Below are 13481 nucleotides of genomic sequence, written 5' to 3'. Positions count from 1 at the left end.
TTTCTTGGCATTAAACTCAACAAGATTATCAGAGCCCCATTTGGCGATGAGCTCTAACGTCCTATCGAGTTCAATGACAAGATTCTTCCGCCTCTCCTCAATTTCCGCTCGCCCAGCCACTGCGCGTCCGTGGTATCCACCATGCACTGTACTATCGTCTGCATAGCAATGTATGTTCCCAAGAGAGAGCCTATCATTGATATGCAAAAGAAAGGGTGTGGGAGATAGCACAGATCCCTGGGGGACCCCAGCATTCACTACATAGAATTGTGAAGCGCAACCATCAACTAAAACACGTAGGCTACGCTTGTGTAGGAAGCTGGCAATCCAGGTGCATAGCTGAGCAGGCAGACCATATGCCGGCAGCTTGGAGAGAAGACTTCTGTGCCAGACCCTGTCGAAAGCCTTGGAGATATCGAGGCTGACAACCAACGATTCTCCATGCTTGTCGATAGCTTCACCCCAGAGGTGCGTTACGTACGCTAGAAGATCACCTGTGGACCGTTTTGGTCGAAACCCGTATTGACGATCATTAATTAAAGAGTGATCTTATAGGTAATGGATCAGTTGGTTGTTTAAAATCCGTTCCATCACCTTACAAAGTACTGAGGTGATAGCTATTGGCCGATAATTTGCCGGGTCAGACCGATCCCCATTTTTGGGAACCGCTTGCACATTAGCTCTTCTCCAAGCCTCCGGCACACTTCTTATAATTAATTTGTATGCAGTTAGTAATTTTAGTTTGAAGTTATTATTGTCAACGTCAAAACAATATATCTGTTCGTTTTTCCAGACGTATGTTGTGAAATATAAAAAAAAATAACGAGCGGGTTGGCTGTGATTGTGAAATAAACCAATTAGTCATATGATTGCTTTTATAGTGAATGTTCGGTGGACTTCCTCGTTGGCCTAGTGGCTAGATGTAAGAGACGCCGAGTTCTTGGGTACAAATGCCAGGTCAGGCTAATAAAAAGTTATTGGATGGTTCTCTCACTTGAGATTGGCAATCGTGGCCGATATCGGTCCGGGGGACATTATTTATGAATGTCATAAATAATGTCGGTGATAGTCAAATAAATGTCTGTGAACCGGTTATGATAACAGTGAACATACGTTAACAATAATAAAAGAGTTCGGTGAGAAGTCCATCATTGTCTTCGCACCATTATTAATAACAGTTAATAGACATTGACTGTATTAGAAACAGTATCAGCCCGGAGTGTGGAAGTTGGAAGTGTGTACACTCCCGTGCCTCGGAAAGCACGTAAAGCCGTTGGTCCTGCGCCTGAACTCTTTCCGGTTGTGTCGGATTGCCGTCCCATCGGATTATGAGAGTTAGGGAATAGAGAGTGCACCTGTGTTTACGCGCACACTTGTGCACTATAATATCTCCTGCGTAGTTGGCTAATCTCCCTTGAGATTGGCCGCCGTGGCCGAAATCGGTCTGAAGGACATAAATATTATTATTAGAAACATTAGATAATAACCTCATCTTCGTCATGAAATTGTCCAAAAGTTTGGAAAATCGTACCACGTCGTCTTCAATTACTATTAAAGTACAAATTCTAAACAATACAGTTGTTTCAATGAAGTTTCTAGACAAAACATGAAATACGAATTATCCGCGGTTAAAACCATAATCCGAGTTATCTAAAGACATTTTGGAAACTGCGGGAAATCGGCGTTCTACCTTAGTTGCATCTTGAAATATTACCGTAAATGGGTGCAGTGTTTTAGAATACACACTGCCTGTAAGAACTTTTTCATGAGTACACTGAGTACCTTGCTTTATATTTTATTGGACACCACAAAGAAAAAAAAAACATGGATAAAACATAAATATAAGTAGCATACAAGCGATAAGTCCATTATCGCTATGTAGCGATCTCTTCCAGGCAACCGGCGCTGTAAGGAACAACTCATAGGATAACGATGTAAGGAATAGCTCAGAGTACATAATATTGGAGATAAAGTTATTCTAACATTCTAAAGGTATTCTACATTGTTTTTTTTCCCGGAGTCGGCTTTGTGCAAGCTCATCTGGGTTTTCTTAAAAATATTATTTATGATTAAAATAACTTTTCTTTGCTTTGACGGTTTATATTTTCCTATAAACATTAAATTTTATTTGAAATAGAAATTAAGTTTTCCATCTTATGAAGTCAGAAATTATGTATAAGTTAATATATATACATATATTTGTGTATTTGTGTTTATTTGCAAAATAGGATAGAGCAGTGCAGACAAGAATGGAATAGAATAAAATACGTGAGGTACGGCTTAAGTTATTTAAAAACTGACACCTACGAACGACAGGCCCAGTTCAAAGTATGAAAAAAGAAAAGAAAGTAATATACCATATGCATAATATTTATAATAACAAGATGTTACATAACGTGTTCGTATATGTTTCTTTAACTTAGAAAATTTTGAAAGCGAATATTAAATTTAAACCATTTCATTCGGAGCGTAATGACATAATAACCAATAACCATAATTTACGGTCAATGGCCTCTAGCAAATTTAATGTACCTACCTATGTTATTACTTAGATGAGAGAACTATTAAATGCCATATATGCCGATAGATAACAGACTCAGCGCTGAAGCTAAATGTAAAGATTTTAATTTTTATTAGTATAGGTAGACTAGGTTGACGCCGTAAGAAATATTAAACATTCTTCATATTGCTAATGCGCCAACAACCTTGGGAACTAAGATGTTATGTGCCTCGTGCCTGTAGTACACTCACCACTCACCCTTCCATCCAACAATACTAAGCATTGCTGTTTGGTAAAACATGTGATGAGTGGGTGGTACCTACCACATGGAATTGCTCTTTGTAAGCAAGTGCTAATAATGACTGGCAGGGAAATGTTGCGGTTAACTTGATTTTATTTTATTTTATTTTATTTTATTTATATTTGGGAAACATACAGCGTGTTATTACATAGAATTAAGGAATTATTACTAAATCATAAACCAATAAAGTTTCCACTTAAAAATAGTACAAATGTTAGAGTATGCGTGTAAAAAAGACAACAGAAAGAGACAAAAATACAATGCAATCTACGAGTACAATCAAATCGACTAATTACAAAGTTAAAAAAAAAAAAATCAAGAAGTTAAATTACAATAATATTAATGAACATAAATATAAACAATGTCATTGATATTATATAAGTAATACCATAATAAAAAAAATCATTGAAACCATAATAAAAAAATTCACTAATCTCGTATAAGTTTATATTTTTTTAGGTACATATGATAATCGAATAATTATCTTGTATATCGTTTGACGAAAATATTCGTGAGCATGTTTAGTAGTACTATTCTTGTTCGCTTCCATCGTGACAGGTTTTATTTTGAAACTCACGAGGACACATGGAAGGCTGGTTGTATTCAAGCGTTTGTTGCGCCCTCACGCTCGAATATAACACAATCGACTAAAGCCCTTTATCCACTAAAAAGAAAATGGACGGAGGGGAAAATTTAATTTCTACTAATAACCTATAAGAAATCTATGAAATATCTCTTTGTAAGTAAAATATTATAGTTAGAAAACATAGTTTATATTTACCCCTGATGCAAAATGTAGAATTAGTATCAAAAGATAATTCATCATCCTGTGAAATAAATGATATTACAATAACAGGGTACCCCTGATCTGGAGAATTTAGATTCAAATGGATACCCAACACCTCACCAACTAACAGTTGATGTATCATGTTTTAGGTCATTGGTCTCTATGAATAGGTTATAGAAATATATATAAATATATATACGCTTTAGGTTTTTTTTAATTTTAAAAATCAAAAACCGGTTTTATTTTTGAACAAATTGTGTATTCGTAAGAAATAATAACTATCAATGTGTTTAATAAATAGAATACAGAAGACAATCCAGATTTCCTGCTATCGCGCACTGGACATTGTTGCTAGTACCATAGACCTTTGTCAGCAGTGACGCAGTTTTTTTGGCTTTACCTTCAGCCAGCTCGAATTGATCGATGTTACAGGTGCATAGGCATTTACAAAAATGGATGTTTGGGTGACAATAGTCATATTTCATATATTTTTTTATGTAGAATTGAAAGTGCAATAGTTAGAAAAAACATTCATTCGTTATTATGAATTAACAAAAAAAAGTTCAACTTGACCTTGAGAATGGATTACAAGCATCTGAATTTCAACTGTGATTAGTTTTAAAATAAAAATAGGTTTCGCATCAAAGACTCTTTTCAATCTTGAGAAAAAGTTATTTGTTAAGTATCTACTGCTGTCAGTTTGTGGTTTTCTTACATGGTAGCAGATCATAAGGCCACAGAATGTCCTCGAAGGTCATGCTAGTGGAATGTACTCGTCATTAAGTCGCAGTTAAAAAGCAGTGTTGCCCTATAAGTCTCTCAAAGAAAACGTTGCAGTCGAAGCCTCCTTTTGATTAATAATTTACATTTTATTAGTTGAATCTGTATATTAACAAGCATATTACATATTATGTTCTTATTTATAAAGACTTTATTTAAAAAATATGTAATGAAATCCTTAAATATATACAACTAAAATAAGAAAAATACTATACAGACATCAAAATTATTGTTATTGTTATTATAGTAATAGAAGTAATAAAAAAAAACTGGCAAAAGCACCGATTATATACTGAAGTTAGCGTCTTTCAAATGAAAGCAACTTCATTGCGACTAATATACAAAATGAATACACGAACTACTATTGTATATTTACATAATATTATTTTCTTCGGCCGTATGTGCTGCAAATTAAACTAACATCGAGTCGAACTGTTCAAGTTACGAAGACCGGTAGTAACCGTTCTCTTAATTTATACGGCACTTCATCGTGATAGTTCTAAGGCATTTACATTTTGTCCAAATAGTCGCCTAATAAAGTTCCGGATTCCGGTAATGTTGAAAAGTTTGTCGGACGAGAGACAAAAGGAATCATTGCCTTTATGTAAAACTGGCGACTCGTCCCGGTTTTACATAGGTACGACTAAGTTTATATAGTAAATATCGTCGTTACGGCCGAGATATATATATTTTTTGCAATCTAGATTTTATGAAAAGTCATTTAGTGGTAAAGCTTTGTGGAAGTCTAGATGGGTACAACCTACTCATCATATATACCACCGCCAAATAGCAATACTTAGTATTAGTATTGTTGTGCTCCAGTTTGAAGTACGTGGGTGCCCAGAGCAGCTTTATCGGTTCCATAATTCGAATCCCAATTTGTGTATAATATGGCTTTTAGGTTGCCAAGAAAAACTGTCCATAAGAATGACTTGTGATAAATAACGACATTTTATTATATTTGATTGTTGTGCAGTTGACAGTTGTGCTCCAGTTTGAAGTACGTGGGTGCCAGTGTAACTTCAGGCACAAGGTACATAACATCTTAGTTACCAAGGTTGGACGCGCATTGGCGATGTAAGGATTGGTTGATACTTCTTACAGTTCCAATGTCGATGTAATTCTGTTTATTATTAATATTACTTTATATTACTGTGATCCGGTTTGAAAATTGTGAGTCATGATATTTTAGTTCTCGTGTGGGTGGCGCATTAATGATGTAAGTAATGGTTTATATTAATTATTAGTGTCAAAAGTACCTGTGTGATAATATACCCACTGGGCAGTATGTGTGTGTGTATTAAGTAGCCTACTAGTGCTGTTATTGTTAATATGTAGGTAAAAAGAAATTTTACATTCTGAACCGTTTGAATACTTCAAATAATATATTTCAATTTAATTTTTTTATTATTATAAATTGAAACAAGTTTTAAGGACACGTGACATTTGATATTTGATGATAAGCTTAATGAATTACAATACTGTTTAATTAAAGGTAAGATATTAAGTCGGCGTTTTACTAACACTTCAAATCGTTCATCAACATCTATTGAATTATATAAAACACAAGCATAAACTTATCTAACACAAGAGATTTTTTTTTTTTTTTATAGAATAGGAAGGCGGACGAGCATATGGGCCACCTGATGCTACGTGGTCACCAAACGCCCTTAGACATTGGCATTGTAAGAAATGTTAACCATCGCTTACATCACCAATGCGCCACCAACCTTGGGAACTAAGATGTTATGTCCCTTGTGCCTGTAATTACACTGGCTCACTCACCCTTCAAACCGGAATACAACAATACCAAGTATTGCTGTTTTGCGGTAGAATATCTGATGAGTGGGTGGTACCTACCCAGACGAGCTTGCACAAAGCTCTACCACCAGTGATACATATAGTAATAAAAAAATAATTAGGCATCATATCTTTGGAATTGGATTAATATTACTAGATACGTAGTGACTGCTCCTAGTACCTGAAAAAGCAAAAAAAATTAATTATTGTCAAATAGAAAATAAATATTCAATTACATTCGAAAAACAATAAGTATATATAAATTAATAATAAAGTAACAGCTTATAAATGTCCCATTGCTGGACTACCTTCTCCTTGCCTTTTGGAGGAGAAGATTTTAAGCTTACTCCACGACGCTACTCCAATGCGGGTTAGTACTCGTGGCAGATTTTCATCCACCCAAACGTCTCTTCACTATGTTTTCCCCAACAGCCGAGCACGAGATGAATTATAAACACAAATTAAGCAAATAAAAATTTAGAGGTGCTTGCCTGCCTTTGAATTCGGAGTCATCCAGTTGTATCCTTATACATAAGTATACTCAAAAGACAACTCACGGATGCCACGAGGGGTCTATCCAACGTGCACATTCCCATAGGACTGTAGCTTACTGACTGCAGCATCAGTTGACGTGAGAAAAGTTCTAATCGTGAGGGCAGCATGCCGGTGGATGGCGTAGATGTCATGAGGCGGCAAACCAACTCCTCAGTTCTCTTACCCTGGTAATTGTATTTGGCTATATGGTTTATGTCATGAGGTTTTTGTTAATTAATTGTTAATTATCAATTAAAATATAAACATTTTTTTTAATTCACGTGGAAAACAATGAATCTTCAATTCAGCCCCGAGCAGCTTTATCGGTTCCATAATTCGAAGCCCAATTTATGTATAATATGGCTTTTAGGTTGCCAAGAAAAACTGTCCATAAGAATGTCTTGTGATAAATAACGACATTTTATTATATTTGATTCTACTCTTTCTTATTCCTGCCTCCCCCCTTTCTTTAGTTCTCGTCCCCTATTCGTTTCGGTCAGCCGTAATCTCCACACTCACTGTTATGCATGTCATCTTTCACACAATCTCTCTTTATATCAATTCGTTTGTCTTCCGTTAAACCATCTATCAATATTCATATTGAATATTATTACTGCAGAATATTCAATGCCGCTGAGCTGCTATGAAGTACTTACCTCAGTGATTGTGTAATGACAAGGCTCCACCACCACGAACATTCGGATTATATGCGTTGCGCACCACAAGAACTGCAGCACCAAGAAATGTATTCGATGGGTCGATACAACTGTAGTTAAGTAATAATAATTATGCAAGTTGTTGTGATACAGTTTTATTATATTTTATGTGAAAGAAATAATGTATTTTTTTATTATTCAAGGAAAAAAAAACAATAAAGTTAATTAAACATAAGCTTAACCTAAACTTTGTACTTCACAAATGAAATCTCCTGATTTTTAACATTTATTTTAAATTAATGGCACAATTATGTTTAACTAACTACAAGAGAAATATTTGATAAATTTAAATGTTTATTTTTATATTTTCAAAACTTATAAAAAGCTTTTATAAGTAAAATAATTAAAGATGAAGATATATTGAATAATATCATTATAAGACCTACAAGAATAATAATTTAGTTAATATATTTTTAGAATAATAATTTAGTTAGCATTTGCGAAATACAATTGAGGTATAAACTCGTATCAAAGTATATGTGTAAACCATAAGTACTAATAACGACACCTAGCGGTGATTTTATCAACTTTCACAACGTCAATTCTTGAGGAATCAGACTGTTAAAGGACGCTTTAGAAGCCATTTAAAACCTTTGTTAAGATGTAGATGGAGTAATCAGGCTTGATTTTTTTTATTTTACATCGAATGTCTTCTTTCATACTTTAAACGAACCATAAATATGGAGTATCAGTTGTTTGGTGATAGAAAAATTGATAAGCAGTACCCACCGAGATGATTCTGCCCAAAGACAACCACTACCAATGAGTACAATTATTTCGAAATTTCGCGTTAAATAAAACAAAATACGATCGTGGCTAAAACTCGGATATCAGAATAATATTATAAAAGCGGAAGTAACTCTGACAGTCAGAATGAATGTCAGGCAATGACAGGATTTTACCTACGGATACTTTATTCGCGGCTTGAAAAAATTTATAGTATAAATATATAATAAAAAAAATATAACAAAAAAAAAAAGTAAAAGTAACTTCTTGTATACACACTGCTGGGTAAAGGCTCTAAGTCTACGGTTAAGGCTAACGTAATTTAACCGCTTCTAATAAAGAATTAAAAAAATGACTTACTAATTTCCATGATAAGAAAGTACGGCGTTACAATTAAGTGCAAAAGTGTTGATATGAGGATAACTATGAGCGGTAAGCCGTAGCTGTTGTCGATACGGTGCACGACGTTGCAAAGAGCGCCGTGGAGGCAGGCTAGACGCCTGATCGCCTCACACGGTGGTACCACAAGCTTTGGTTCCTTGCTTACTAGAAATAAAATTAAGTATTTAAAAATATTTATAACAAAATATTTTAAATAGAAATGTTTATTTACATTTATCTAGCAACAATAAACACATTAAATTTGTGATTAAATACATATACAAAGGAATGTATATATAAATATTTTTCATATCTATCTAACTCTTTCCAGTATAATTGCCACTTCTGACATATTCTTATTTTATATTCAACTATTCAAACCAGAACACAAAATACACTATATATATATGCCTTAACAACGGTGAAAAATACTGTCAGTAATGTGATATACGAAAGAAGACAAAGTAAGGTTAATGTATAACTGACCAGCATTTCGAATAATAACAGCATTCTCCTTCCCAGGCATCGTGTCCACTAGCAGACTGACATTGTTGGCGCACCGACGCGTCTCAGCTGCTACTCGTATAGCGAAGATGTTCAGCGGCGCTGGATCTTTTGTCTTTTCAACTGGAATATTAAAAAGATTTTTTAAAATCATTTTATCTCTTTATATTATAGTTCATCTGAACGTGTGTATGTCACTGGACTCCTAAGCGACTGGACCGATGTTGATCTTTTTGTTTTGCTATATCATATTCACCAAGCCTTTGCCTAGAAGTAGAATATAAATGCTGGTACTTTTACCTGGCACTGAGATATGTCTTGCAGTTAATGACAGGGCATCATTAACGGCTTGAAAACGTGCACGTACGGAGAGGGCGGTGAAAGCGAACTGTAACTCCAGTATCATCACGACGTACCACAGGAGGTAAAAACCAATGTAGTTTGTAACCACGTCCCCTGGAATATAAGAATTATTTTACAAGTGTATACATTTAACCTGCGTTTTGCTCTAGTAACTTGCTTACTATACTGCAGATCTCAAAACCTGAAGTATCCCAAACTGGCCAATCAGTTCCTAGTAGAAGTTTAGAGTCAGCTAGGTGGTAGTTATACAGTTGTGCGTCGGAAAGGGAGTACTCCGACGATGACACTTTACCATCGGATTATAAGAGATAAAAGAGAGCGCATCATTGTTTCATCATAATATTGTTGGGTTTTGTTCCAAATTTCATGAATTCGTGCAATGTCAAAATTCATGTATAGTAATTTAGAAACAAGCATATTTTTTTTAACGTTAATATTTATAATAAAAAAAGTATACTAATTTGACTTTTTGCAACGCCAAGGGGAAATGGGTCATTAAAAAAACGAATAAATCCGTAACTTACACTGTCTATCAACTCTCTTGGCTTGCAATGCGTAAAAGCAGAAGTCATCCGCAATCAGCACAGAGAAGAAGATGAGAATGGCTAGTAGTATAGCGCACAGTTTTCGCTCCGTTACGAGCGAGTAGTGGGCACCGATGCTGTTGTCAACCTATAAGGTAGGACTCATATTTAATTTTGATCTCCTGGTACTTGAGCTAAGAATATACAACATAATAATAATTATTAGTTAAATTTTAAATGTTATTTATGTTTTTCTAAAATGGCTTCCATTCAAATCAATTCAAGTATAATAATTGCGTATGTGTTTTTGAGTTATTCTTTCAGAATAGCTTTATTGATCTTATTACTTCGGCGTTGTTTCAAAATTCTTCTAATATAAGTACGCTTTCAAATTACCATTTGTATATTTTGAAGATATGAAAATGCTTTGGTATACATACGGTTAGAGACATTTATTTTCTCAAAAGATTGGCAAGTTTGATATTATTCTCTACTTCTACAGAAATAAATATAACTTTTATTACAGTTTCGAACATGTAAAAAGACCAGAAGCGTGGTAAGTTTTTATGGAATCATTTTTTGATTAAAAATATGAGCAAAGTTTAGATAAAACAGGCGAACTTTTTTGTTAAATTTTTGTTACTTTAATTTGATTGAACATCTGATCAGGCGGTACAAATCTTAGTCGAGGGTCCTTTCAAATTTTGGCGATACTGATACTATTATTATTTAAAAATCATAAACTTACTGAAGCGACGCTTTCCATAAATTTAAGCATATTTCTCATTCTCTTGGGCGCTCCGTACACTCCTGCACCTGCTGTTATGACCACCACAAGTACGTCACAAGTGGAGACAAATTGTGACATTCTTGATGACATCCGCACAGAGAGCTCCACGCCTACATTTATCTCGGCAACCAGTCCAAATACTGTACATATTACTAGAAGAAATAGTATTCGAATTATTAAAGCTTAAAACTACGATCTTAGGTCAGGAATACAAAGTGGCTTAGTCCCATGTTAAATAAAATACAATACAAATAACAAAATGTTAATAAATTTATTTTCACACCCTGAAATGGTTATTTATTTATCTATTTTATCAACGCCAACAAGACAAACAATATAAAAAATTAGGAATAATTTATAAAAGTCTTGATATATAAGTGTTGTCTTAATTAAAGGTGTTATATACATTTCAGAAATAGATATTAGATGCAACTTTAAAAGAAAATTATAGAGAGTCAGTAAAATGTTTTTTTTTTTTTGAAAATTAAATTATGTAAAATTTAATAGTCTTATTTTTATAATATACCATAAAACATTCAACATTATATGAACATTAAGTTACGCTATTTATGTTCCTTGAAATGTTATAAAGATATGGTAATGTCGCAAATACAGACACCAGTACATACGATATTGGGGTATAATAATTGAAATTGCGTATGTGTTTTTGAGTTTGGTCTTTCAGAATAGCTTTATTGATCTTATTCCTTCGGCGTTGTTTCAAAATTCTTCTAATATACGTACGCTTTCAAATTACCATTTGCATATTTTGAATATTATGAAAATGCTTTGGTATACATACGGTTAGAGACATTTATTTTCTCAAAAGATTACATATATACATTACAGATACATTTATTATCTCAAAAGATTTACATTTAAATCACTTACAGAGAAAAATTCAAAACAATTAATAGAAAAATAGGCGTACATAGTAATGATGTGTGTTACAATAACGTAATATATAGTATGATTTTATCATATTCTCAAGCTTACCCAGTATTGTAACTAAGATGTAGCTGTAAATGCACATAGCGTTCGACAACCCAACAGAAAATCCATTACTTCTAGACTCGAACCGTAGCGGTGCGAGGCCGAAGAAACTTGATATCTAGAATTTAAAAATAATAGTCATTAAACAAAATTTTATACATATTTTGGTCAGGACGGCTAGGCTCAAGTGAGACTAGACAATGTAGGACATTGTAATGTGGTGCCCTGAGAGAGGAATGAAAGCCGAGACTGCTGAATAGATACTGCCTTTATTTCCAATAGGTCGTACATTAAATAGGTACAAAATTAGGTTACGTAGTATATAATGATTAATAAGTATGTTTAGTTAATATAATCTATTCACTACATCTCAACATATAATGCACAAAGGTTTGCGTAAATACAATAAACAGGTGACTTATTTATAAAACTGTTTTTTTTTTTCTATTTACCTTCCAATTTATTGATAATCTTAATTATATTGCGATAGATATTTATCTAGTTTTGCAGATGTAGATGTTTAAAATTAAAAAGTAACCAATGTCCTCTTTCTCTTTTTCAAGGAGTTCAAGCTCATACTAAATTTCATCAAATTCGGTTCAGTGATTTAGCCGTGAAAGCGTAACAGTCAGCCAGAGTTACTTTCGCTTTCATAATATTAGCATAGATTGAATATTATTAAATGATTTCAATGCGTATATAATTACCTACTTGTAAAGAGAATTATACATATTTATTTAAAGTATATTATATATTAACAGTAATCGACGTATATCATCATTAAAAATATAAGTGTAGAGTGCTATTTTAGGTCTAGCTCAATATTTATTGAAGCTTTAAAAATATTATCATTTGCGCGCGAACTACGACTTGTTTTTGTTAGACGTCTATGTATTATTGATTATATAACGTATAAAACGTGCAACGGCCTACACTTTATGTACCTCTTGCTTAAATTATCACAAAGATATTAATGATATATTCTTACTTAATAAAATTCTTAAAGCTTATTAAGTAAGAACTTATTTAAGATTCTAATTTTTGATCCTAATTTCCTTTCTCATAGTCGTCATAAATAATGCTCAATATTTTTAGTAGCCCGATTTCATATTTAAGGAAGCCAAAGCACTGATAATTGTGGTATACTTATATTATTATAATGACAAAAATATTAAATCGTATCATGTTACATAAGAGTAGTTACAATAGTCACCCTTTAAAGTTGAACATAAAGTAATACCTTCCGTGACTTTCACTTTCCAACGCCAAACGTTGGAACGTTAGGAAAGTAATAAGTCTATTAAAAGCCATGAATGATATGTACTTAAAAAATAATTTTATGTAAATATAATATATAAAATTAAAAATAAATAAATATCGACAATTGAATTAACAAATTACCCTTAATATAAAAGCATGTGCTCCTCCCACCACGCATTGCATAACTCTTCCTTCTATTCCCGAGTCCGAATCAGTTTGAACTGCAGCCGCATCGCCATCACCTTTATCAGATTCTGCACCTGAAGAATTCATTATCAGAATATATGAAAATACACATTTGAAAGTACCACGTAGAAATTTTAATATACCTCGCTTTAATATATTTATAGTTATTGTTATAAATATTTAACAAACAAAAAAGTGTATGTTGTCTTAGCAAACGAATAAATCACTATTTAACATAATTATGTTTAATTAATAAACTTTTGATTTAACTTATGGTTAAAGCTGGTATCAATTTTGAAAGCATCAACTTCCATTAGAAAAGAATCTATTCTCTAC

At 33.2% G+C, this 13481-nt stretch overlaps 1 protein-coding gene across 1 annotated transcript; it reads right to left on the bottom strand.

Moving 5' to 3' along the window:
- Positions 1 to 6250: 6250 nt before the first annotated feature.
- Positions 6251 to 13163, bottom strand: LOC126775250 (gustatory receptor for sugar taste 43a-like). Its single transcript, XM_050497051.1, has 10 exons — positions 13101 to 13163; positions 11703 to 11817; positions 10665 to 10858; positions 9917 to 10064; positions 9330 to 9485; positions 9012 to 9152; positions 8505 to 8690; positions 7359 to 7468; positions 6726 to 6887; positions 6251 to 6349 (listed from the first exon to the last, which is right to left on the bottom strand). Exons 1-10 carry the CDS (start codon positions 13140 to 13142, stop codon positions 6287 to 6289), a joined length of 1317 nt encoding a protein of 438 aa, XP_050353008.1. The 5' UTR covers positions 13143 to 13163; the 3' UTR covers positions 6251 to 6286.
- Positions 13164 to 13481: the final 318 nt, after the last annotated feature.

This window comes from Nymphalis io, chromosome 18, assembly GCF_905147045.1.
Source record: "Nymphalis io chromosome 18, ilAglIoxx1.1, whole genome shotgun sequence".
Taxonomy (NCBI): Eukaryota; Metazoa; Arthropoda; class Insecta; order Lepidoptera; family Nymphalidae; genus Nymphalis; species Nymphalis io.
The sequence above is the reverse complement of the archived record's forward strand: the minus strand, read 5'-3'. Positions and strand labels throughout refer to the sequence as shown.